The sequence below is a fragment of the Papaver somniferum genome, chromosome 6 (genome assembly GCF_003573695.1).
Source record: "Papaver somniferum cultivar HN1 chromosome 6, ASM357369v1, whole genome shotgun sequence".
NCBI lineage: Eukaryota > Viridiplantae > Streptophyta > Magnoliopsida > Ranunculales > Papaveraceae > Papaver > Papaver somniferum.
The window spans coordinates 128,818,732-128,844,757 of record NC_039363.1 but is presented as its reverse complement, the minus strand read 5'-3'; the positions used below and the strand labels follow the sequence as shown (position 1 = coordinate 128,844,757).

The 26,026-nt window shown below is 37.0% G+C and overlaps 4 protein-coding genes and 1 pseudogene across 9 annotated transcripts; 2 read left to right on the top strand and 3 right to left on the bottom strand.

Moving 5' to 3' along the window:
- Positions 1-1,512: 1,512 nt before the first annotated feature.
- Positions 1,513-7,812, top strand: LOC113289266 (DNA-directed RNA polymerase III subunit RPC5-like). The gene is made up of 13 exons (XM_026538471.1): positions 1,513-1,967; positions 2,060-2,125; positions 2,215-2,319; positions 2,438-2,503; positions 3,241-3,393; positions 3,464-3,511; positions 4,449-4,555; positions 4,686-4,757; positions 5,832-5,883; positions 6,234-6,820; positions 7,027-7,233; positions 7,315-7,435; positions 7,523-7,812. The coding sequence occupies exons 1-13, from the start codon at positions 1,611-1,613 to the stop codon at positions 7,595-7,597; spliced, it is 2,016 nt and encodes a 671-aa protein (XP_026394256.1). The 5' UTR covers positions 1,513-1,610; the 3' UTR covers positions 7,598-7,812.
- A 66-nt stretch (positions 7,813-7,878) lies between these two features.
- On the bottom strand, positions 7,879-11,821 carry LOC113289267 (splicing factor U2af large subunit B-like). Of its 6 annotated transcripts, none has more exons than XM_026538473.1 (12): positions 11,477-11,821; positions 11,247-11,366; positions 11,090-11,145; positions 10,445-10,506; positions 10,310-10,354; positions 10,143-10,202; positions 9,809-9,869; positions 9,620-9,732; positions 8,808-9,254; positions 8,549-8,684; positions 8,330-8,397; positions 7,879-8,168 (listed from the first exon to the last, which is right to left on the bottom strand). In XM_026538473.1, exons 1-12 carry the CDS (start codon positions 11,758-11,760, stop codon positions 8,022-8,024), a joined length of 1,599 nt encoding a protein of 532 aa, XP_026394258.1. In that variant the 5' UTR covers positions 11,761-11,821; the 3' UTR covers positions 7,879-8,021. The 6 variants fall into 6 exon arrangements, with proteins under 6 accessions (XP_026394258.1, XP_026394260.1, XP_026394259.1 ...); XM_026538475.1 differs by having other exon boundaries at positions 7,879-8,129; XM_026538474.1 differs by having other exon boundaries at positions 10,310-10,324.
- A 1,493-nt stretch (positions 11,822-13,314) lies between these two features.
- On the top strand, positions 13,315-18,175 carry LOC113289265 (COP9 signalosome complex subunit 4-like). Its single transcript, XM_026538470.1, has 14 exons — positions 13,315-13,547; positions 13,654-13,805; positions 13,994-14,097; positions 14,192-14,252; positions 14,653-14,745; positions 14,871-14,971; positions 15,827-15,935; positions 16,027-16,071; positions 16,200-16,268; positions 16,531-16,622; positions 16,744-16,786; positions 17,129-17,188; positions 17,598-17,657; positions 17,860-18,175. The coding sequence occupies exons 1-14, from the start codon at positions 13,418-13,420 to the stop codon at positions 17,932-17,934; spliced, it is 1,194 nt and encodes a 397-aa protein (XP_026394255.1). The 5' UTR covers positions 13,315-13,417; the 3' UTR covers positions 17,935-18,175.
- A 427-nt stretch (positions 18,176-18,602) lies between these two features.
- On the bottom strand, positions 18,603-20,703 carry LOC113291479 (annotated as a pseudogene).
- A 252-nt stretch (positions 20,704-20,955) lies between these two features.
- Positions 20,956-26,016, bottom strand: LOC113289264. Its single transcript, XM_026538469.1, has 13 exons — positions 25,100-26,016; positions 24,955-25,009; positions 24,671-24,770; positions 24,467-24,587; positions 24,254-24,376; positions 23,897-23,950; positions 23,715-23,798; positions 23,506-23,633; positions 22,510-23,095; positions 22,233-22,347; positions 22,096-22,145; positions 21,868-22,011; positions 20,956-21,433 (listed from the first exon to the last, which is right to left on the bottom strand). The coding sequence occupies exons 1-13, from the start codon at positions 25,826-25,828 to the stop codon at positions 21,155-21,157; spliced, it is 2,568 nt and encodes an 855-aa protein (XP_026394254.1). The 5' UTR covers positions 25,829-26,016; the 3' UTR covers positions 20,956-21,154.
- Positions 26,017-26,026: the final 10 nt, after the last annotated feature.

Genomic DNA, 26,026 nt, shown 5'->3' with positions numbered 1-26,026 from the left:
CGCCAGTTGGGCCTACTACTGAGCCTCTTTCCAAGCCCACCCGTTCTTTCGATCGGAAATGCTATTCCGCACTCCGTACACAATTCTATTTTCAGCACTATTTGACTGGCAAGCTTAGCTGCACTAAACGACGAAAAAAATGAAATTAACCACGTAATTTTTCTTCCATTTTCCTTTTGATTCTTTCAGATCTCGTGCAGTCAACAATCCTCATCTTCTTCTTCTCTATACTTCTTTTTGATGTAATTTTCTTGAAAACCATTAGAACAGTAACAATCAAAAATTTGAGTATACAAGGAACTAATGAACTCTAGTTTATAGCATGTGGGATCTCAAAACTTGAAAATAAACTTCCAATTTTGGGATCGAAAGTGTGGTGGAAATCTCTAAGATGAAAACCTAAACCATATTCAAATAAGGTTCCATTGTAATAGTTTGATGTGGAAATGGAGATCCAACTCCATAGTTAGGATATACTATTTTAAGCTTAAAATGATGAAACAAGCAACATATGAATTAATATGAACAAAAATCCCTTAATAAGATTTGCAAAAAAAAAAGAATTCCATGGTGATTAGCATAAATATTAAACCCTCATGATATCTTCCTAATCTAAGAAAACACAACAAATGTAGATCAAATAAAAATCATTTATACAACCATAAGAAAAGAAAGAAAAATTTGCACTTCCGTTTTGTGGATCTCAATTTTCAATCGGGATTATGCTTGTTCATTGATGATTTATCAATTAACGTTGTGATGAAGGTTAAAATTTTAGGGGTTCCGAATATTAATGAATTAATATGATTTTCATTTTTCATCACTCAAAAGTATTTGAGGAGAATCTCCAAAAACAATAGCAGGAGAAAGAGTTAGGGGAGAAAGAGAGATTTTTGTCTCTCGATTCAAAGAAAGAGACTAATTCAGAAGAGAGAGATTCATAATCACGTGACAGGACAGGTAAGCTTGCCACATCAGACAGTGCTGAGAATAGAGTTGTGTAATGTATAGAGTGCCGAACAGCATTTCCGCTTTCGATTGCATTTAAATCAATTTTCCCAGAAATTGTTATAAGATGATTCGAACCTAGACCACATATTCGTTTAGCAGACGAGAAACCAACTGAGCTACCCTATTTTTGTTGATGATATATCATATATTAAACCCCAAAATCAAGTATGAAAAATCCTTTTTGAACATTTAATACATGACAAATTTTCGGTACCGAATTAAAATCACAAAAACGAATTATACACGTACATATGTCATTCCGAACTATCCGCAAATCAGAATTGGTTAACCGAATAGTGGACCGAATTTATATTCCGTCAAAACGAATAATACACGTACTATTCCGTTCCGAACGTTTCCCATACCCCGAATTGCTAACTAGGCTTCCGTGGCTGGATTTTAAACCCACTATAAGTCACGTGCTTCTCTCCTTACCATAGACCTAAATAACACGTGCCAATCGCGCCGCACCGTCATGGATATACTGAGCTACCTGTCTCTCACATCACAGCAGCTCCACTTCCCGCCTGTTACTAGGGCATTCAGAATCGTTCCGCAGAGAGAAAACGAAGAAGAGGGTCAGTCACAGTGAATCAGTAATGGACATGGATTTGGATGATTTAGAGCTCACTGATCAACCGAATCGAGTCACTACATCATCAAGACCTACAAGGTTTGCACCTAAATCAGCGAAACTTAAACCTATCCCAAAATCAGTACCAGTCATATTACCTGAACCAGAAAAAACCCTAATTCTTCCGAAGAAACAAGAAGACATAATAAGTATACCTCATAAAAACGAACTAGAAGGCGTAAAACAAGATGAAGAATCGAAAGAAGAAGTAGAATCAAAAGAATTAGTAGAATCGATGGAAGTAGATAATGATGAGGATGATGAAGTTGTTAGAGAAATTGATGTTTTCTTTAAACCCTCACCAATCGATGTTGATACCCAAGTAGATTCTCTTTTCTTCTTGTTGTTTAATTACTTCCCTACTCTTACAAATATGTGTTATTGATTGTTTTTTATTTTTTGATGATTTTTCAGTTATATGTTCTTCAGTATCCATTAAGACCTAGTTGGAGGCCATATGATATGGAGAAGTGTCAAGAGGTTAGATTATTTGATTTCTATCTTTTAAAAAATTTATTTTTGTGTGTATGTGGAATGGTTAAATAAACTGTGAAATGGGTTTTGTTTAGGTTAGAGTGAAACCCAAAAAGGTGCAAGTTGAAATTGATTTATCACTGGATATGGACGAAAATTATGATGTTGATGTCGACGAACATTTGAGGATAACAAAGCAGGTTTGGATTACTAATTCTTGCTGTTGTTATCACTGTTTTTCTTACAGAAATATGAAATATTTCTTATATTTGGGGGTTTTATTAATTCATCATTGTTTTCCTTTGTGTTGTTTTCTAGACATTGTTATCGCAGAAGGTGCTGCTGACCAGAGGATGTGCTGTTGGGGTTCTTGTTAGAAATAAGGTAAATTCATGGATCAGGATTTCCTGTTTTGATTTCTTGTTGGAATTTAGTAATAGGCTGTACTTCCCAGTATTGTTCTTTAATTCTCATGCTGTCCTATATAACTTGGGAACTGGCTGGAGCGGCTTTGCATGACTTTCCTTGTGAACTTGTCCTGGAAAGAAGAGAAAAATTTGTTAAATCATAGGATTCATGCATTGTATAACTAGAACAAGTTCGTTGAGATGAAGAATGAGCAACCTTACAATTTCGTAAAATGGAGGTTCGTATGGTCAATCATAAAGTTTATATATTTCCTATACTAGCTATCTATAAAGTTTATATATTTCCTATACTAGCTATCTACAGTGGTCAACCAAAAGTTACTTACTGATCGAATTATTGACTTGCATTATTTCTGTTCCATTTTGTTAATGTCATTTCTGTCTTAATTGCAATGTCCATGTCTGATGGGGGCTATTAGTTTGGTAGTCTAATTTATAGTTTGAAGTTGCTTGATGTCCTTCTCTGTTTCTGTTAGATTGGATTTTCTTGCAGGCATAATTAGCTGTGCAGCGTGTTGTTAATCCATACCTGTTGTTGTTGATTTCTTGACGAGAACGCTTGATCCTGGATTAAACAAATAAAAAGTTAATTTGAGTAAAAAAAAATGTCATGGTGTGACATATTGTGGCCTAGTTACTGTTGGCTTTAGGTGAACTTCTAGTATTGTAAAGGTTTTTACTTTTATGTTGCAGTTACACCTAAATCCTGTAAATGCAGCTGTACAGCTGCGGCCATCGATGGAGCACGTTATTCCCGATAATTTGAAGAAGAAGAAGAAGAATATTGTAGAAGCTACTGTAAAGTCTGAAAAGACAAATGGAGGACCCGGGCCCTCAAGGACGAAAGTAAGATCTGTTATCATCTGTTTTGCTCCTTATATAATACTTCAATTATTTAGCTTCTCTGTCTCTGTAGGGGAACTTGGTGAGGCCGTTGAATGGACCGGATATTGAGGTTGATGAGGTGAGGCATATTAGTATTTATTGAATTGAAAGACATCATTTACTTACATATTTCGAAGGTGTTAAACCAGTAGTTAGTATTCACCAATGCTTTTAGCATTTATTTTAACATTCAGCAAGTGCTTTTAGCAATGTATCCATGAGAAGTGCTAGAATACATAGAAGAAGGATTGTTATTTCGCTTGTTTTTCTACGGGTATAACCAGTAGAACATGTCCTAGGTGCGTAAGATTATAACCCATAATATTAGTTTGGCTAAGTTTGAAGATTACTTCTGGATAATTTTATCATACTTTGTTTTGTGAATTCATTTGTTTTACTTCTATCTAGAGATGTGAAAGATTTTTTTTCTAAGTTTTAGTGACCTGGATTTCTCACCTGCTTTCTTGAATTCCATCAAGATTATACTCCTATAATCACTTTTTGATTGAGACACTAACCGTGGGAAAAACTGATTTGAGAATGAGGAATTAGCAGGTCTACTCGCGTTCTCCCGTTCTTAGTCCAACAAAGTTTTTTTTTTTTTTTAGAAAGCCTTGCAAAAGATGAGGTATTTTGCGGCTGACATGAGATGTAGACCTAATTCTGATAAGTTTGTTTGTAAGTGGGAACCTCAATTGAAATAGCAATTTCACAATGAAATAATAAAATCTTTGTAACAAAAAGTAGTGTGCGTCTAGATGATTCTTCTGTTACCTATCTATCTTAGATGCTGAAAATTGTACGTAGTTATATGCATTGTAGTACCATCCAATTCTTTTTTGTATGTGTACACCATTTGTTCCTCGTGGTTATGACTTCACCTCTATTTTTCAATGAATTTTATGATCGACATGGTAATGTAGGTCCTACTTACTTTACTTTGTCAATCTTCTATATGTTTGCTTCCTAATGAAAACCTTGGGTTTTGCTTCACTGGTTCTTGGGATTTTTTTCAGCCTTGGGTTTCTCTTGAATATCATGGTGTGGATAGCATCTTCTCAAGCAGATTTCGCCAGAAAATGACATCAGAAGAGAGCACTCCGATTCAATTTTCCATGAATCCGTAAGTATCTTGTAAATCTTGTTGACCTATGTTATAGTAAGAAATCCTCAATCAAATATTATGATCAGTGATACATAGTGAGACAATGTTGGGTTGTTCGGTGTGCTAAACCTCTTTTTGTCGTTTGAAGGTATGATTATGTGAATTCGCTATGTCCTCCAACACCAATCGAAGACAATAGAAGTAAAAGTTCTCTAAGAAGGTATTATCAATGTCTCAAAATGCTTTCTTGTAGAATATTAACAAGTGGCTGATTCGGCTGATTAATACACATATCAAGTGGCTGATTCGGCTTTGTACAACAAGAAGTAAAAAAGTGTAGTCAGATTCTATCCAAACCTGATTAAGACCTCTCTTCAGGTAGCAGGAGTCATTTTGTTAAGAGTTTTGTGTATATATTTTGCAGAACCTGTAGTAAAAATTCATGCATTATTACTATACCTTTGTCATGTTATATAGTTAAAATGGTCATGTTAAGCTTAAGATGTGGGTAGTCCATCTAGTCGAGGTTCTGTAGACAGGCATAGTCGGCAACTTGGCATGAACTCCTCGTAACAGGCATAGTCGGCTCTCAGAACAGTACAAGGCTTGAAAGGGGTTTGTTTACTTTCATATCCATATCTGCTGCAACGAAAGGAGAAAAATGTACCCCGTTGTTTTTGAGACTCATGGATTTGATTCTCAGGTAAGTTACAATATGCTAAAGGTCAACATCACCAGATAAGGAAACATTTCACTGATGAGTAAACAAACTTAAACACGTTGAAAACATTGAAAATTAGAAGCATATAGCCAACGAGATTGTTAATGGGACAAAGAGTACTTACATAAATTTACTTCAAGAGTGCGGATTACAGAAGCATAAAACATCTTAACTTTGGGTCCACCATGCTGCGGAACATTGGCATCGGATATTGAAACAGAGACTCTGTTCTCTGTAGCAATTAGAGATCTCAAATAAAATATCCCTGTCCATATCATCAGCTGTTTCAAGTGAGGATAAACAAAATTTAGGATCTTAAGGAAATCAATGTGGTATCTTGAATTGGGAATCTGTCCAGAAATTAGTACTTTTATCATTACCAAGTTGCCTCAATATGATGACAATATTATATTCTTTGATTACCATTTTGCCACCATTATCTAATTATCTTTAGTTAGATCTGTCTATATTGATTTGGTTCGATTATGTTTTCCAGTAGTAATGTTAACTTTTGGTATGAGTTATGAGTGCACTGTTGTGGAAATCTGAAGTTGTTGTGTGTGTCTTTCACAGGCTCTGTATGTCTCTGCCGCTGGAGGAGAAGTTTAAAAAATGGTTCTCTGAGGTTGGTATCCACTTCATGTGCATCATGCATAGTCGCTTGAGTTACTTGTGAATTAGGAATATAATTTCTTGCTTACAGACAAGTCATTACCTACTTTCTTTTCCTTTTTGATTAGGAAATTTCCTGGCTTCATTGTATTAGGTTATTTACAGTGTATCAAAAGTTGTTATCTTGGGTCTTTGATATGGCGTTACATGGTTAATTATGAGATACCTCTTGTTTGTTTTCTTAAATGCTTCATCTTTTGTGTTTTATGTCAACTTTAGTCTTCTCAAGGCATCTTCTGTTCAGTGTACACGTAAACCCTATCCTGGTTTCATGTATGACTTGTTTTAATTATTTCTTCACAGGGGGATCAAGTGAATCGGTTTGCTTCAATTAAGTACCTCGCTCCGTATGACCCCGAGGAAATTGTTCTCCAAGAGATTCAAAAGCATGCTAATTTAGTGCAAGGATTGTGGGTGTGCAGGACCAATTTGTTGCCACTTAAAGGCGCTGAAGCTGCAGCGAGAGACTACATTCTCTGTTTATTTAGGAAGAGTGATTTAATCCCTGCGAAGATACTTTCGGAGTATCGTAAAGAAACAGTGAAAGAGATCATGACTTCACTAGCTGTTTATAGAGATACATGTCGTGATTGGAAATTTAAGGTTCCTACAGATGTGCAATTTATTAAGGATCATCCAGAAATAGTGAAGGAGCAGGAGAGTCTTTGGGTGATTCGTGAAAAGAAAATGATTGAGATGCTCAATGAGCGTTCCATGAGAATGAAACTAAAACCAAGCATGGCAACAAAGTTTCCTGCATCTGGTAATACCAATTCAGGAGTAAAGAAAAGTGTAAATGAAACATCTAGTACGGCGTCAATGTCAGATGAAACGCGAGAAGCGCTGCCCAAGGTCTTGGAAGATATATTCCGACAGGACAAGATTTGCAGGTAAAAGTTTATTCTAGCTTTCCGCTTGTCCCAGATATCCGAAGCATCTGATGTTGATTATACTGATATATTCCTTATAAAAAACTAAGCTATTATTCACTCATCGAATTCAGTGTGCCATGCTCCCTAAGATATTATGGAAGTATGCTACCTGTTTGCTAATTCGGTATGCGGGTTGAGTTTTACCATGATTTCTATACTTGCAGCTTGCAACTTATCCGGCATAGATTGAGGGAGCAGGCTGTTGAAAAATCTGCCCGTCCAAAACCGCAATCTAGGGCTTTCAGAGCTGCTGCCCTTGGTGCTGACATTCCTCCATCTGAGCTCGAGCCTCTTATTAGTCAAGTTGCAACAAATATCCATGGAGTCTATGTTGCTAAGTCGTCAGAAAATACAACACCCAACCCTTTGAGGTACCTATGCTTCATATGCTTATCCTGCAGAATCTGTTTCGCGTCACGTAATGTTCACCTTTGAGTTTCTATTATGTGTAGGGATATTGTAATTCAGCTTTTTTCAGCTAAGGAACCCCATGCAAAGCTGAGGAAGGCAGATGTAGCTGAAGCTGCCAAGTATGTACTTAAAAGGGAGATGACAAATGCAGAGTATTCCCAGGTAGGCAAGGGAAAATCTTCAATTAATATTTCTTTATATTTTTCTTAAAGTTTTTCTTGTTGATTTAGTCTCTATCTGATTGTGCAGGTAACTAGTGAACTCTGTGTTTCTGTCAAAGGCAACGCTTGGGTCTTGAAAAGCGGTGATGAAGGTGCAAAATAATTTGCCATGTATTGCACGTAAGAAATATAACCAAGCTTGTGAAGGAACATTCGATTAGTTTTACTTCCTCACCACCTTCTATTTTACTGCTGCTTGGTCATCCTGTTGTACTTCGGGGCTGGTGTAATTCCAAATTTTTAGGGGCTGGCTACACACTGAATATAACTGCATTTACATTGACTACATTTGTGCATATATATACTTTTTTTTACGTTCCTCTTCTGTTTCTATGCATATGGCGAACTTGCAACATATTTGTTTAAAAAAACACTTCATACACATCCTGACAAAATTTAAAAAAACTCTATTTACCAAATCAAAATTCCAGTTAGCTAGACACTCACTCCTGCTCAAGTGCCCTTTATATGCTAAAGCGAGAAAAAACATACAAACATACAAGGAACAATGTTCCTTGGTGACAACATCAGTAGATATATGCATCATATTCCCCCTGCGAGAATTTATTTTCAGGATAATAGACCGCTATCACTTGATTCCCACCAAATTTCCTTCCATTCAGCCCTGCTCGAGCCTTCGAAGCGCCACACGTGTCAGAAAATTCTAAGAAAGCCTAGTAAATTTATATCCAAAGCTAGTTTAGTTTAACATAGTGGATAGAATAATAAAACATAGCCGTACTCTGTATCTGCAAGTAACTGAAGTCATTTATAAACCATGCAAGTAAGATAGTATTATAAGCTAGTATTACAAGCAATAGCAGATTATACAAACCTTGCCAACTCCAGGAGATGGTTCGCCATTGGCCATTGGACGTGGGATGATAACACTCATCAATGAACCTGCAAAGTATGCAAATAAAAGTTCATAACTGACATGGTTTACCAATTAAAGAATACATCCAAAAACGTTAATGCATGCGAGGAAGATTTAGAACTTGAAAAACAGAGCTGGGTCATGCAAGCCATAGTAGCCTAGTAGGCATCTACTTACCATATTTTCCACCCTCCGTTTTCATATCTTCCACTATGTCCTCGTACTCTTCGTCATCTTTTAGTTCATCTGCGCTAACAACTTGGGCTAAGCATACAACCTTCGTAGGAAGGGAACCAGCTTGGAAGACAAACCTCTGCAAAAACCAAAGATTAAAAAAAACTAGCAGCAAGCTCTTTTCTGTTCCAAATGGAGATGGAGATGAAAGATTAAAAGTGAGCATGCATCTACGCTGCAACCGTATGAAACTGGTCCCCACCTGCAATGCCACCTGTTCTTGTGCCTGTAATAATACATTCTCTTGCTCAGGCTTAGGCTGGGTTGTTCCTTGGTTTGCACGCCTAACCGTTAGAGTTTTATCACCCATTTGAATTCCATTAAGAGCTGCACAAGCTATACCTGTGACTGAGACATCTTGATACACACAAAAGGCATAGCCTTTGGAGTTCCCTGTTTCCCTGTCTTTGACTAGATCAAATCCTCGAAGAGGCCCAAAAGACTCTAACAGCTCTCTTATTTGCACTTCTGTAAAGTAATATGGAAGGCCACCAACAAAGATGCGATCAGGCCCCTCAAGAACACCAGCAGACCCCGGTGATAGCCCAACAGCCGCAAGGTTCAAAAGTTGACTTGGTTGACTTGGTCCAAGTGTTGCAGCAAGAGAAGGATTGTAATCACTAGGCCTCCTAACTTTCACTGGTGCTCCCTGATAAATGCAAGGATCAAAACAAATAGAGCAGCCGCCATAATCAAGTTACATACCAGCAGATTCAACATAAAGCACAGGAAGACTGAATGGGGAACCACATCCTTATGGAACTGTTTTCTAGTAGCTCTGTACTCCTACATCTATAACCTAAAAGAATCAATAACTAAAAACTAATATCTATAAAGGGAAAAAGTATCAAGTTAGAAGTGCAACCATTTGGAGCATATGCGTAAATGACATGACGGTTATAACATAAAGTAGCCTAGAAATCTGTAATTGAGAAGATATATTGCAATTATTATACGATAGAAACACAGAGAGCACATAATCTTGACATAGACACCAAAGTTCAAAGGACAGACCTCAAAAATGATGCCATCTAAAGCCATTGTGTTACTGGCCTCCTCAACAGACCTCATCTCCACAAAAGCAAACTTCTTCTCATGGTTAATGTATACATTAACAACAGCTTCCCCTGCACAAAACATAATCAATATCTTAGCTAAGCATCAGGTGGATTAACCATCTTTCAATTAGGACACAAAGCTCACCTGGACCGGCAGTGTTTCCACCAACAGCCTCCATAACCTGACTGAAAAAGGTGGCCACCGACTGCGGAGAAATGTAGGATAAGCATTGCAAAGAATTAGCAATAAGAACGGTACACAGATGACTTCAAATTTTAGATATCTGTCAAATTCAAAACTACAGTATTGGGTCCAGAAAGTAAAGAAGTCCCGATTTATATTTTTTTTGTATTTGAATGAAGTTAATAACTTGAAAATATTATTATACAAAGACAACTCTGGGAAAAACTTTGTGCGAATAAAAAAACTGAATGTTAATGCTAAAACAACGATATTATAGGAAGCAACAAATGATAACCTGCTCATTAGCCATGGAAGAAAGGCCACCAACATAGACCTTCCTAGCATGTCGTGTATCCTAAAACGAACCAAAAATGCAAAGGTCAGAAACTAAAAAAAAAAAAAAAAAAATCTTCGAAGCTAAGCAACAATTTGGGCTCTTAAGACATTCTAAACCAAACAAACCTGTTCTATCATAGCCTGAGTTGGCATCATGTGGAGGGTTTCAAGCTGTAATTGAACACAAAATTCCATTCGCGCAACCAAATTTTAATGAATCCAAACCTTTGCTATGCAAGAAAAAACTTATGAACGACATACCATTCCAGGCGGTGGGGGCATCATGTTTGGAAACGAGTTAGGAATACTTGGAGGAGGCCCACCTGCAGTAGCTAATTAAGTTAAATTGATGTATGGAAACTCATAGATCATGCCATTACCCTATATTCTTAGATTCCGGTTATACTGTTGGATTACGCGACGCAAGAACCTCAGCGTAATTTTCCTCATTGATTTGTAACCATGTCGTACCCTCTCATAGTAAGGTTTAAAGAGAAGAAAAGGATGCATCATTTGTAAGTACAAGACTACCAAAAAAAGGCAACAGTTGCCAGTTGAAGACGAACAAGATCCATCAGACCAGTGCACCAATTCCTTGTTGTGCATAAAAAGCTACAGTAGTCACAGCACACACCCATTGGCAGCACAGTGGGACAAGTAGCCCAACATTGCCTTCTTACAACAACAAATAGACACAAAAACAAGGAAACAACCACCAAAAACAAGAAAACAACCAAAAAAAATGGCTCTCAGTCTCGGAATAAATTGACCAATTAAATAAAATAATAAATGGCACACATATTCAATGATTAAGCCTTAAATGTTCGTTTTTCAAGCTAATAAAAAAGAAAAAAGAAACATATGAACAGCGTCTAGACCTGACAAAATAAGTGTAAGAAAATGTACCTGGAGCAACACCATCTACTGAAGGAGTTCTCATGTCAAAGCCGCTCCTTCGTTTACTAAAATCACATAGGCCATAAATAACAAAAACTCAACTCAAAATCTTATATCAGAACCGAAAAAAAACTAACAAATTACAAACAATCAGCATAAAACTAACCTTTCGGAACGTGATGGAGATCGAGATGGCGATGTATTGTCATATCTATCCCTTGAACGAGATCGAGACCTATACCTATGTCTTCCTTCTCTATCTCTATCTCTATCATAATCTCCACGTCTGTCAATAAACAGATAATTCACATTTTAATGATCATTGCAAGACCTAAAAGGCTAAAACCTAAGTAAAACAGTAACAATAAATAAGGGAAGTGTGTGTTATAATGTCACCTGTCATGGTCTCTACTACTCCGATGATGATAATCACCCCCATATCTATCTCTTCCACGGTCTCTTCTATCACTCCGACCTCTATAGTGATCCCTATGATAAGAACGTTCATGATGATGCCCACGGTGGTCTCTCTCCCTTTCCCCATCCCTCCCTCTTTCACTGTCTCTATCTCTTTCTCTACTTCTTGTTGAACGAGAATCATCATTCTGATTACAACCACCATCATCACCATTGTATCCTCCTTCACTATTTCCTTCCTGCATTCTCTCAATTTCCGCCATTTCTCAAATTCCCTCTTCTCCCACTCAAAAACAAACTGAATTTTAGGGATTGAGAATTTTAATCCCGGGTCTATATATCTCCGAAATATAAGCATAAAATACGCGTATTTATGTATAGCCTTCTTTAAACAGGCCTGAGATTAGAATAACAGGCCCAAAGTAAACTGAGAAAGCCCAAAAGGATCGTTCATTATTATACTTCCAGCAAGAGACCCTCTTTTTGAACCATAATATTGGGCATACCAAAATCTTCCAAGGCATACTGAATGAAAACAAAAAAAGTTATGAAATAGCAAAATCAGATAACCCCTTAACCCAAATATTTTTTAATGGCAAATCTGCCCTTTACGTATTAGTGTTAATAATCTTGATTAGTGATTAAATATTTTGTTTAGTGATTAAAATAATTTTCAGAATTATAAGAGTTGTTTAGATGAAAAATTTGAGGAAAAAAAATCAAAGTTTTGGTTTGGTTAAGAAGGAGAGAAAGAGAAGGAGAAAGTGAAAAAATTCTAATTCTTGATTCAATGGAGGATGAGGAGGGTCATATATCATCTAACAAAAATAGGAAAATGCACATCAACTACACCAATGATTATTGGAGGATGAAAAGGTTCGACTTACATTTATGAGCCGAACCGATCCCTTTATGAACAGTTCGGCTAGCTGAAACTGTTTAGGTATGCGCCGAACATTTGCTAGACACTAGTTCGGCTTGTATAAAATTTTCCTAGAAATCCGAACCTATTCCTGAGAGTTCTGGAATAAAAAATGTTAATGGTTCGGCTTATATAATGAAAATCGTATCAGCCGAACTGTTCATATACACTTTCAGGCTGAAAATTTGAAGAACCATTCGGCTTAAAAAACAACAACATTATGCGCCGAACTTAGGTTCGGCTCACAACGCAACTATATTATGCGCCGAACCTAGGTTCGGCTCACAACTCACCTAAATTATGCGCCGAACCTTGATCTGAAACCTGGATATTGACAACTAATGAACAGTTCGGCAAGCTGAAAGTATTATTTTTATGAGCCGAACCAACTAGTTCGGCTTGTTTAAAAATATCATAATGAGCCGAACCTAGTCCTGTGTGATCTGGAAGAAAAATTATGTGAGGTTCGGCTCATAGATGTAAGCCGAACTGTTCATCAATGGGTTGGTTCGGCTCATAGATGTAAGCCGAACCTTTTCCTGAGAGTTCAGGAATAAAAAATGTTAGTGGTTCAGCTTATATAATGAAAATCGTAGATTTTAACCCACTAAAATCAAGTAGATTTTATCTTCATCTTCAAGAGAATGAAAATACGAAGATAACGCAAAAAGAATGAGGTCATTCCGACATTGGACGAAGAAGTTATGATCAAAATAACTCATCAACACGAGTCAGCCGAACCTAAAGCCTATAAATCAATATTTTCGAAGTGTTTAAGCGTATATAGGTCATTGCATATCCATTAGACACCCCTTATCAATACACCCTGGTTAAGAAAATGACTTTATATGCTTATAAAGTTTTTGGTATGCCCAATATTATGGTTCCTCTTTTTTTGACTTAACAAAGAGTTTTTTTTCCTTTCTTTTTCTTCCTCCTCGGACAGAAAACAAAAGCTAGGGTTTACGGAAGGGCTTGATTTTGGAGAATTATCAGTCATGGATGGTGTTCTATCTAGTGCTTCAGAGATAACTGATCAGAGACAAAAGATTGAACAGTATAAGCAAATTCTATCAACAGTTCTATCATCTAATGATGTTGTACAAGCTAACAAGTTCATTGATCACAGTTCAGTATTCACAATCTCTCTTTCATTCAATAACTCACATCGGGATTTTTCTTGTTTTTGTGTTTCTTAACTTATTAATTTATTTTACTTGTTGTTTGTTAACAGTGGTGTCGGATGCTGTTCCATTAGTGGTATCGAGGCAGTTATTACAAACGTTCGCTCAAGATTTGGGGCGGTTTGAACCTGAAGCTCAAAAAGAGATTGCTCTTAATTTTCTTACTCAGATTCAATCTCGTTCTGTCTCTTTTGAAGAACAGGTATTCTGGTTGTACCCTTTGTTCTTATTATCCCCAAATTAGGTTTTGTTGATTTTGCTAGCACTATTGAACCGGCTTCACATATCATCGTCTTAACTATATGAGGTTCTTATTAATAAGGAGGTAAACTCTGTGGCATTGCTACACTACTTTTTGTCTTAAAAAGTGTGTCATGTGTGTGTTTGTAGGTGTTGATTATTAGAGAGAAGCTTGCTGAGTTGTATGAAGCTGAGCAGGAATGGTCAAAGGCAGCACGTATGCTTAGTGGAATTGACTTGGACTCGAGTATCAGGTTTGTGTATTTAGAGGTGTTGGTTTTGTTTACTGTGGTAGGTATTTTTTTTTTCGAGTGGAATTCGTTGATCTAACCTCAAGTAACTTTTCAGATTGCTTGATGAATCTTACAAGCTGTCCAAGTGTGTCAAAATTGCTAGCCTATACCTTGAGGTACTTCCGCAACTTGTTTATATGGCAATACTACTTTTTTATGGAGAATATGTTCCCAAGTTGAGGTGCAGAGATTTAGCCTGTGAATATGTTATTTCTGCTTCCACCTTTACATGTGTTTCACCTAAAGGAACCTTATAGGCAGCGTCTTCTTGATCTTTGGCAATGTAGTTAGTTACAAGAAGCCAGCTAGTTTTGGGTTGATTTTGGTGTAGGTTTATATGAGACGGTCATTTGATTAAATGTGCATCCGGTTGTTTTTTTTTGCTGTTTAATGGATAGTATCACGGCGAAGATGCAGATGTGTTGAACTCTGAAAATAAATTAGACCTATATATTCCTTATTGACATGAATCACATTTCAGTTATGTGACACCTTTGTCTTGTCTTTGTTTGGCAGGATGATGATGCAGTAAATGCAGAAACGTTTACTAATAAAGCTTCTTTCCTGGTTAACAACAGTAAACAAGAAGTTCTTGTCTTACAGTATAAGGTAATAATAAACATTTTCTTTATTGTTTCAAAAAAAGATAGTCCATAGTTTTTGTGAAACTGCTGATAGCAGTTGGAGAAGTAACTTGTATATACTTTATTCATTTATAAATTTTATGGTGTTAGGTTTGTGCTGCAAGAATATTGGATATGAAAAGGAAGTTCTTGGATGCTGCGTTAAAATATTACGAAATTTCCCAAATAGAGAAGCGACAAATCGGAGATGAGTATGTAGTCAAATACCCTTTTTTTTCTTAGTTGGAAAGAAAACAAACTATAGTTTCAATGTTGAAGAATAAGATTAGCAAACTCTCACAACTACAATGAAGTCTCCAATCAAAATCACAGTAGTTCAGTAATTTATGACTTAACAGATAACTTGAAGTCTTGAACTCTGGAACTAAGTTATTTACAGGTTTGCATGTTAGAAATGTGCATGTCATGATTTTGAGATTTTCCAGTAATCTATTTTGACTTTCAGTCATGACCAACCAATGTCTGGAAAGACTTGTAATAAATACCGTCTTGTGGACCACTAGCATGACGAAAACAGTTTGATAGACTTTGGTGTTATCATGCAATGGAAGTTCTTGGATGCTGCGTTAAAATATTACGAAATTTCCCAAATAGAGAAGCGACAAATCGGAGATGAGTATGCAGTCAAAAACCCTTTTTTTTCTTAGTTGGAAAGAAAACAAACTATAGTTTCAATGTTGAAGAATAAGATTAGCAAACTCTCATAACTACAATGAAGTCTCCAATCAAAATCACAGTAGTCCAGTAATTTATGACTTAAAAGATAACTTGAAGTCTTGAACTCTGGAACTAAGTTATTTACAGGTTTGCATGTTAGAAATGTGCATGTCATGATTTTGAGATTTTCCAGTAATCTATTTTGACTTTCAGTCATGACCAACCAATGTCTGGAAAGACTTGTAATAAATACCGTCTTGTGGACCACTAGCATGACGAATACAGTTTGCTAGACTTTGGTGTTATCATGCAAATATGCAATTCTTCTTTTGAGAACAAGTGTTAGTTTTTAGAGAAGTAGAAAATAACTTGGCAACTTCGATAATTAGGTGGATTGATGAGGAAGCTCTGGAGCAAGCTCTAACAGCTGCTGTGACATGTACAATTCTGGCTCCTGCTGGCCCCCAACGTTCTCGAGTTCTTGCCAATTTTTATAAGGTAACCGGACTCATCTGGATCTAAATCTCTGATTTTGTTGATAGTGCCAATTTTGCCAACTTATGCTGATTATTTGGGTTCTCCTTACCAGGATGAACGCTGCTCAAAGTTGAAGATTTATCCAATATTGGAAAAGGTACATCATTAAAACTTTTTGACTTGTGATCTCCTTTCAAAGTGTAAATCCTATTATTTTGTGCTCTCTGTAACACTACATTACAACTACTACTGTACTAATACCCTTATTCTTCTTTCCCATGCCAGGTTTATCTGGAGAGAATCTTGAGAAAACCTGAAATTGATTCATTTGCTGAAGACCTAAAAGAGCATCAGGTTAATTTGTTTTCCCTCAAGCTGTTTACTCTTTTTCTTAATTCGCTTCATTACTTGATGTTCGCCCGAACAGATCAATGTATCAACCTTCACATTGGGGGCCCTGGGGTGGTTGACGCCCTTGGTAATGTTCTCAGGCTATGGTCTTGGCCATGCTGAGGGTATGGGCAGTGATGACGTGCCCCATCTTCTAACGCAGTTAATATCCAAAAGAACTTTTGTTTAAATTATTTAACAGTTCTTGCTTTATGTGTTTTAACAGAAAGCTCTTTTGCCCGATAACTTTACTGTTCTGGATCGAGCAATGATTGAGCATAATCTTCTGAGTGCAAGCAAGCTTTACACAAACATAAGGTTAGACTTTTAGGCTATGGAATTGTTTCTTTTGTTCTTTCTTCCTCTCACACTGACTATGAGAAGTGAATAGACTGTTGTTTACTGATCAATTGTGAATTTTCTCTCTTTTCTGATGTAGCTTTGAGGAATTAGGGGCTTTGCTGGGAATTGCTCCTCCAAAGGTATGGAGTTTGTTGCCATTACCATTATGGATTTCAGTTTTATATATTTTTAGATCAGGAGATAAGTATCATGTTCTGTATATGAAGGGTAGTACATCTTTCTCCTTGTTATATGGTTGATTGTTAAGACTCCTGGAAGCTCAATTTGAGTCCTTGTCCTCACCGATTTGTTGTGTGATATTACCAGCCAATAACATGACCAGAGCCAGTTTTGACTTTCTCTTTCGTTTCGGCCAATGTTTTATGCTTCCCTTTCTTTTCTTTTTTCTTATTTGCTCTAGTTGTTTAGCAATTCAGTTATTTAAAGGTTAACTAAGCCTTTCATCCATTGTTCTTTTGCAGGCTGAGAAGATCGCTTCGAAAATGATTTATGAAGATAGGATGAAGGGATCCATTGATCAGGTATGAACCTCTTTGAATGATGCTAGATTGTCTTTTACCAGTATGAAATGTTAAGTGTGGACCTAGTTATCTTATGCCAAATTAGAGGTAGAGAAATACCAAGGAATAGGTTACTGGATTCAGAAAAGTATCTATTTAATCGACATTCAAGGAGAAGGTTATCGGATTAAGAAAAAGTCAGATTTATGCAATCGCTATTTTGCTGTGATGCAGCTGAGTCAGTAACATCAAAAAGAACTCAGTGACTGAATATGTGAATGGTCGTCTAGTTAAGAATGGCAAGCACAGTAGATCACACATTTATCCAGAAGGCTCAAGTTTGAAGTGCCAAGATAATATGGTGTAGTCATAACTATGAGATATTCTACTGTGTGGCTAGAACATTTTGCTAACGCATTTTATATTTCAGGTTGAGGCCTTCATACATTTTGATGACGATAAAGAGGAACTTCAACAGTGGGATCAGCATGTAAGTTTCTTTTCGGTTGTTTCAGTAGGGATAGTTATGTACCATAATTTGAGATCTGGAAAATTAGTGTTAATCTTTTTAAAAAAACTTCAGAGAAAAGGAACAAAGGACTACTAAAATCGAGACCCTAATTTGGAAAATTCTTGTTAGCTTGTAACAGTATCTTAGTATTGTTATCTTACACAAGATTTAATATTTGCAGATTGTGGGCCTTTGTCAATCACTTAATGATGTTCTAGACACCATGTCAAAGAAAGGCTTGGCGATTCCTGTCTAAACTACTGCGCTGTTAGGAATAGACGGTGGATACAGTTAAACATGTTTCAAGTTCAGATCGTCAGATGGATATATTGTGTAGTTAAAAAGAGAATAGCAAATTACTTTTTCTTGTAGAAATGCTGGGGTTTGCCTTGACTCATCTTTTGGGCTGAACAAGACTTCTTTTTTCACAAGGTTCATTTTCAGATTCCTGTATGCAACAAGATGTTTAATTTTAGCCAGAAGCTGAGTTGCCTGAATGTGTTTTTTTTTTTTTTTCTTTTTTTGTATTCCGAAGTAAGATTTTCTTCTGTTATATGCATGAAGAGTTTTTTACTTTGATGGCTTTATGGACAAACCACGTAGAAGGCCAGTGAGATTCCTAACAACTCCCCTGAAGAATTCATCATACTTCAGGGGCGCTCTAATTGAACTGCTTCCAAAGATACAACTGCCACATTTGCACGCCTCTAGATGAACTTATAAACTGTATATAAACAAGTTGGAATTTTGTAGGATAATTACATTGGCAAGTAATGCAGGCTTGTAGATACCAATAATATGTACCCAATCTTCCAAGAAGTAATCTGTTTATAGCCATATCACAAAAAGGCAACCTGAGCTGGAATACCAAGATATACAGACCGACCTAAGAAATGTTAAATTGGTTTCAGAATAATAATCTGATTACCCAAAAGTCGCAATCTCCAGTTCACCACTGATCTCGTTTACCTCTGAAGAACTAGAGCATATCCCTTCATCCAGTGTAGAGTACCCAGCTTGCCTCATCTGTGCAGTAAGTACTCTCAATAGCGTATAAATCTCTTTCCTAAGAGGATGCCTTTTATCTTTAACCATGAAAACATGAGGTTGGTTATTTATGTCAATCCAACTCTCCCCAGGCTGCTTAACAACTCCCCTTCGTTTCATCAATTTTCTGAGTCTCGCAACTTCTGCCCATCTTCCAACCTCGGCATTCATATTCGAGAGGAGAACATAAGGACCAGAGTTATTTGGATCAAGCTGTAATAATTTCTCTGCCACGCACTCACCGATCTCAATATTACGATGAACTTTACAAGCAGATAGCAACGAACCCCAAATAACAGCATCAGCCTCAAGTAGCATAGATTCTATCAGTTCCCTTGCTTCATCGAGGCAACCAGCTCGACCCAGTAGATCAACCATACAAGTATAATGATCCTTCGATGGTACCAAATCATGCTCTTTTGTCATAGAATGAAAATACTTGCGTCCTTCTTCAACTAACCCAGTATGGCTGCATGCACATAGAACTCCAATCATTGTGACATGATCTGGTTTTTCCCCAGACAATAACATTCTCTTGAAAAGCACTAAAGCTTCATTTCCAGCCCCGTTTTGTGCGTAACCAACAATCATCGCGTTCCATGAAACCCTATCCCTATCCACCATGTTTTCAAATACTTGACGCCCTTCCTCAACTGATCCACATTTTGTGTACATATCCACAAGCGAATTCCCCACAAAGATATCTGATTCGGGTCCTGATTCAAACCTGACGCCATGTTTCAGAACATGAGTGTGAGCCTGCATGCCTAGCTTCAGATTATCTAAGTTGGCGCACGCGTTGAGAACGTTTCCAAATGTGTAGTGGGTTGGTCGTAAGGACTCTTTCTTCAAAAGACAAAATAGTTTCAGTGCTTCTTCGTTCTCTTCATTCTGCGTGTAACCTGCAATTAATGCGTTCCATGAAACTATATTCTTCTCTGTCATCTTCATAAACATCAACCTTGCAGCTTTAACGCTAACAGTTTTCGCATATCCACTAACCATGGATGTCTCAGAAACAACATTTCGAGTAGGCATGTTATCAAAAACCCATCTAGCTTCTCCAATTCTACCACACTTAGCATACATGTCAACCAGTGCATTGTTTAATATAAGATCATCCCTAAACATGTCGCATTTAAAGACTCGAGCATGAATTTGCTGACCCTCTTTTATGGCTGACAACGTTGCGCATGCACTAACAACACTAGCGACTGTAACTTCATCCGGCAGAAATCCAAATTCCATCATCTTCACAAAAAGCACTAGAGCTTCACCAGCTGGACCATTCTGCTCATAACATGTTATCAGACTGTTCCAAGAAACTATATTTCTCATAACCATTCCCTCAAATGCTTTTTGAGCCCCAGAAACATTTCCACATTTAGAGTACATATCAATCAAAGCTGAACCCATGTAAACATCTGATGAATACGGTGATTTCACAATCGAACCATGTACTTGGGTTCCCATATTTAAGTTGGTTAATCCTGCACAGGCACTTAAAGCACTAGAATAAGAGTACTCATTCAATACAAAATCCTCTCTGTGCATCTGAACAAAACATTCAATAGCTTCTTCGAAACGATCATGCTGAGCAAAACCAGACACCATTGAATTCCAAGAACACTGGTCCGGTTCAGGCATCAAACCAAAGACACGAGCCGCTTCATCGATGAAACCTGACTTGGTCAAACCACATATAATTGAATTCCATGAAAATGTGTTCTTATGTGGCATCCTATCAAAACAGTTTCTGGGCGTCATTTAAACATCCACATTTTGCATAAACATCAATCAGCCTGTTTTGAATGAATATTTCAGAAGCGAATGGGGTTTTTATAAGACGTGCATGGACCCTAGAAGTATCTCGTAAGGATTTGGATTTGAGACAAGACTGTAAGAGATTTGCAAAGATAGTTGAATCTGGAAGTGAAAGATCACCGACAATTCGTCGGGCTGATCCATAGAATGCCATCCCATAGTTCTCTTTAGAAGATTCGGATTTGATGTATATTTTACTCAACTAGTATAATTCTATGCTATACGAAATGAAAACTTAAAAAATTTCATCGCTTCAATTTGCTACTAAGAACCGTAGTTAGCTAGGTTCAAAATGCTGCTGCAAGTCGGGGACAGTTTTTCATTCAAGGGACGTTCTGTTTTTCAATAGACTGGCTAGGCCCGCTAGGGTCAAACAGTATGAGCCAACAAGCAAGTGTAAACAAGGTGGAATAATGAGTAAATAAATAAATAAATTTACCTATTCAACGCATCTTTACAAGAGCAATATTTTCAGCAGTTACAAGAGCTTTCAGCAGTCTTAAGAAGCTGAATGAGCTCGCAGAGGAAAGCCATTATTCTAATAATACTCAAATGTATGACGTTTTTGTTTGAAGTATAGAGGAACATGTATAACGTATTTCTAGTCAAGTTCTTCCTTCTACTTTTAGTGATTTCTTTCCAGGTTTAAATGCTGCAAACTGGAAACGAGCTTGAGTTTGGCCAACCATGTTAACATCCTTAGTGTGAGTATGGTGATCAGATTGAAAAGAAGAGCTTCGTCTCAAAACCTCTAGGAGGGAAGAAGAAGATGAAGAACCAGTTCTACTTGTTTCCGTAACTACTGTGCTTTGAGTACTGCATTTGGTTTGGGAACCACTGAACTTAGCTGATGCATTCCTTGGTGCTCGCTTTTCGAGCTCGCCCTACAGGTCACAATTTAAGTTAGTAAGTTGGTATATCATCAGAAGCAACATTACAAACAGTGAATATAACAACCTGGTAATATCTCAGAGCCCTACCAAAAATAAGTTAAAATTCATTACAAAAGCTCAACTCAGGTGAGCAGAAGCGCAAAATAAAAGTATAAAAAGTCAAGTGCTGTTCAGACCAAGGAAAATTAAAGACTTCAAAAATGCTCTTGTCTAGGCATGTTATAATGAATAATGCTTGAAAATCAATTCAAGCATTCAATAACTTATGTTAACAGAATTAATCTATTCCAAATCATTCAATTTCAGGAAATATTTGGTAGAGCCAACAAGTACTAACAAGAATTTAGATGAGTTGAGAGCAGAGCAGAGCAGAACTGACAAAGTCATTAATTAGTTTTTCTACTTAGTGCTGATATAATAGTTACCGTGTCTAGAGAAACCTCCGAAGTTGAGATTCCGCTCCGGCTATTGCTATCATCTCGTCCAAAGATGAAGGAGCGAACATTGCTCGAGACATGCTTACTGGATACTGGTAGAGAGTTGCTTGATGCCCGACCCAAGAAAGAAAACTGCAACACATGCCAATTAAGCTCTTTTTGAAATTATCAAACTATTCAACTCTAACAAATACTGAGTGGTATATGTTGGCTTACCCTCGACGAACTGTTGCTGTTTCCTCCTGTAATATACGCATCAAGGATAGCTGCACAGATTTGATACACAATATATAAGAAACAGTAAGAAGTGAAAAGATCCTCATTAAAACATAAATAGAATGGATGGGCCCTACATGATGGTTTTGCTTTCTTTTTGGTATCAGGTGCAGTATTCAGCTTCTTTATAAGATCAAATACTTCTCTGGAGTTTTCATCCTCTGCTGGTGGTAAAAGTGAAGAATCTTCTTCCTGTCCAAGATATTATTGATAATCAAAGTAAGTAAAAAATATGTGGGGGTGGGGGATTAAACCTCAGCAGCTGTTTATAATTAGTACCCCTAAAGCAAATAAATATCTGAGACATGATTATGCTTTTGGGAAACCTATACTTCTACAAGTACAAAGACTTACAGCTTTCTCGAGAAGACGTTGCCGGACTATTTTCTGGTCTGTTTCCTCATCATCTGAAGATAAGAAAGCATCATCCTTATCTGTAAACATCTGTGGGATCATTTGCTTTGCTTTCTTTGAAATCATCCGCACCATATTTTTGGAAGATTCATGATCCCCCAAATCATTGGAAAAATCATCACCAGGCTCACCATCCTCATCTTCTTCATCTTCTTCTTCTTCAAGCATTGACGGCCCCTTCTGTTTCGCACCACATTTCAATCTTTGTAAAACATTGTCTGTTTCAGCTGCATCCTGTTGTTGAAGCCACATCTGATGAAGTTGATCGCGTTTTTCATTATCTACAGGCTTCTCCTGATACCCATATGCTATAAGATCCTTGAGTTCCTCATTCAATTCATTATCTTCCTCATCTTCCTCGTCTTTGGATCGTGAATCCTCGTCACTATCATCTTCTTCTTCAGCCTCATCGTCAAGAAAAGCTTTTACAGGGTCACCTTTTGTGTCCATGTCCAAATCCAGGTCATCCAATTTACGTGAATCTGGCTCAACATTCTCCTTGTCGCTTTCCTCTTCATCTGAAGAGCTGCAAATAAATTGGCACAAATTAACCCCGTTTGGACTTAGACCAGGATAGCTGAAGTTTCAGAATGTCTAAGAAAGTTTAGACGATACCATGAAAGATGCATTAAATCATTTTTTTTTTCATTTGAATGCCAAATATTATGTTCCTAGGTATGGTGTTTCTCTAAAACAGCTTATCTAAAAATAATCTGTATGTTATCCATGACAAGACTCCATAAAAATCACAAAGATAACAGCAGCACATGACATCCAGAAATTGATTCAGTCATGGATTTCCTAAACTTGAATGCAAACTATAGATGTGATAAGTAAAAAACAAATTATCTAGAGTCTTGAGAAAGGTAACCACAAATATGTATAGTTGTTACAGCTAGGAGAAATGGGAAAAAAGAAAAACAACCGAACACGTACGTATCATTGGGTTGAGCAGCATCAAACTGCGACTCCATAGTTTGTAATGAAGGTGCAATAACTTCCTCAACAGGACTCTCTGCGGGCGTATCTTCATCATCTCTTGGTTGAGAACCTAATGAAGTGTCCTGAAACATGAATGCAAATGAAACTAATATAACTTGTAAAAACCAAAATCAGCTGAGCCACGATTAACTTGGAAAATATACCTGGTGCATAATCGGGCATGTACTTTTAGATTCCTCGTCTTTTCCATCTTCCATGTCTCTTGGTTGTAGACCTAACAAAACGTCCTGCAACAGAAAAAAAATGTAAAGGAAATTAATATAATTCTTGGATAATTCACACATAAACAAAAATCAATTGAAGCACAAATAACATGGAAAAGAACCTGTGCATCTTTTTGTGGAGTTACATATTCACTTTTAGATCCCTTGTCCAGAACCTGCAGTATGTATAAATTTAATGAGTGCTTCAACATTGATCAACAGATTCAATAATCAGCTATTAGATCTTCACCGAGCATTATTAATATACATGAGAAAATCTTGATTAACTCGTAGCATCTTCAAATAATACATATGTGCAAACTGGCACCGTACAGTTGCACTGAATAGTTTTTAACCGATAAACGTACCAAAATTAGACCTAAAACCCAGTGCATTCCTTCCGTTCACTAGTATGTGCCACTTAATAACTACTGGACCGTACTTTGCAACACATCCAAATTAAGAAAGAGCAAACTCACCATGTTGGCTGCACTATTTTCATGTTGGAACGAAGAAAATGCAGGGTCACTAAACGTATCTACATTAACAGCATCTAGATGATTATTCTTTTCGTAAACCGAAGGCACATCTTTGTCCTGAAACTGAAAACACAAGCTCATATCTGTTAAATGAAATAGCATTATGAGCAATATGCACACACGCATATAATAGGGTGAACCTCAGAGGCTTACCTCTTCTAGGCGTTTCTCTTCACCTCTGACTGCACTTTGAGCATGCTTATCAGAATAATCCAGCTTATTTACCTCTAATGAATCATTGGAATCGGCGAAATAGATGTTCAAACTACTAGCTCTGCCATAATAAAACAAATTTTAGAATGATATATAATATAGAGAACATTAATCCATTTAGAGTGCACAAGATATATGGCATACTTTTTTGACACTTCGAGCTTTCTTTGTCGGATCTTCGCCAAAATTGAAGATATGGGCTTCTGCACAATGGGCACAGGCTTGAATTCTGCATCTCTACTCTCTGGAAATAAATTTGTGCCAATAGCAACTCAATAGTTAGGATTCTTTTAATTACACTGATAAATTAACCTTAAAGGGAGTCTTTTATAAATTTTCAAAGAAAATGTGGGCACTTAGATTCAAATGGGTTTGCATATTATCCTAGTTTTAGGATTGACTATTGATTACTTTACAAAACTGTGTACCTCGTAACAATCTCTGAGTTTCAGCATGTAACTGTTCAAGATGAATCTTCCTTTCCTGAAAAAAAAAAAAAAAACTGAACTTCAGAACCAATTTATACAGAATTCCAAATTGATTAAGCAAAACAGAAGAAGAATTCTGGAATACCTTTTCGAGTCGTTTTTTGGTGGGAGCAGGTGCTTTAGGTAACTCCCTAGCAGCAGCATCCTTTTCATTTTTCTTTTTCTTCTTTGTTTTCTCTTTCGTCTCTTCAACTCCTTCAGATGGACTACGCCGTTTCTTTTCAGACCTCTTATCTGTCTTAACAATCCCCGTTTCTGCTCTTAATTCATTTATCAAATCACTTTCTTTAACCACGAACTTCTCAGTACCAGCATCTAAACTATCTCCAAACCCATCTTCAACATCAATTGAATCGCCTCCTTGCTCAAAACCCTCAGATCCTAAAACGGGCTGGACAGGATCCACTGACTCCATTGCATTTGGATTTTTAATTGAAACTCCCTCCTGAGTATAACCCTCAGGATCTACAGAATCCGTTATGCCTAGGGTTTTAATTAAATCACCCTCTTGATCGAAACCCTCGGATTCCAGAGCAGATGGAAATGAATCTACCGAATCCATTGTGTCTAGGGTTTTAATTGAATCTCTTCCTTGGTTAAAACCCTCAGATCCCAAAAGAGATGGAGATGGATCTACAGGCTGAATGAAATCTAGGTTTTTTTCAGGTGAAGAGATATCGAATTGATTTTTATTAATAGGTTGAGATGTAACTGATGCTGATTTCTTGAGACGTTTTAGCTTTGTCTGGCGAACTGGAGATGAATATTCTTCTTCGGCGGGTAAAAATGATTGATAATCGTCATCGCTATCCATTTCTGGCTTCAGGAGAAAATGAAATTGAAGAATTAGGGTTTCGTTTGATTTTTTGCTTGTGGGAGGGATAGAGATAGAAATAGAGGGAAAATAAAGGAATCTAGTGAGATCTAAATGAAAATAAAAAGTGGCGCTAAGTGTTTTCGAATTTCGCCCAAAAATGTTCCCGCCAGGATTACTATTTCGACAATTTGGATT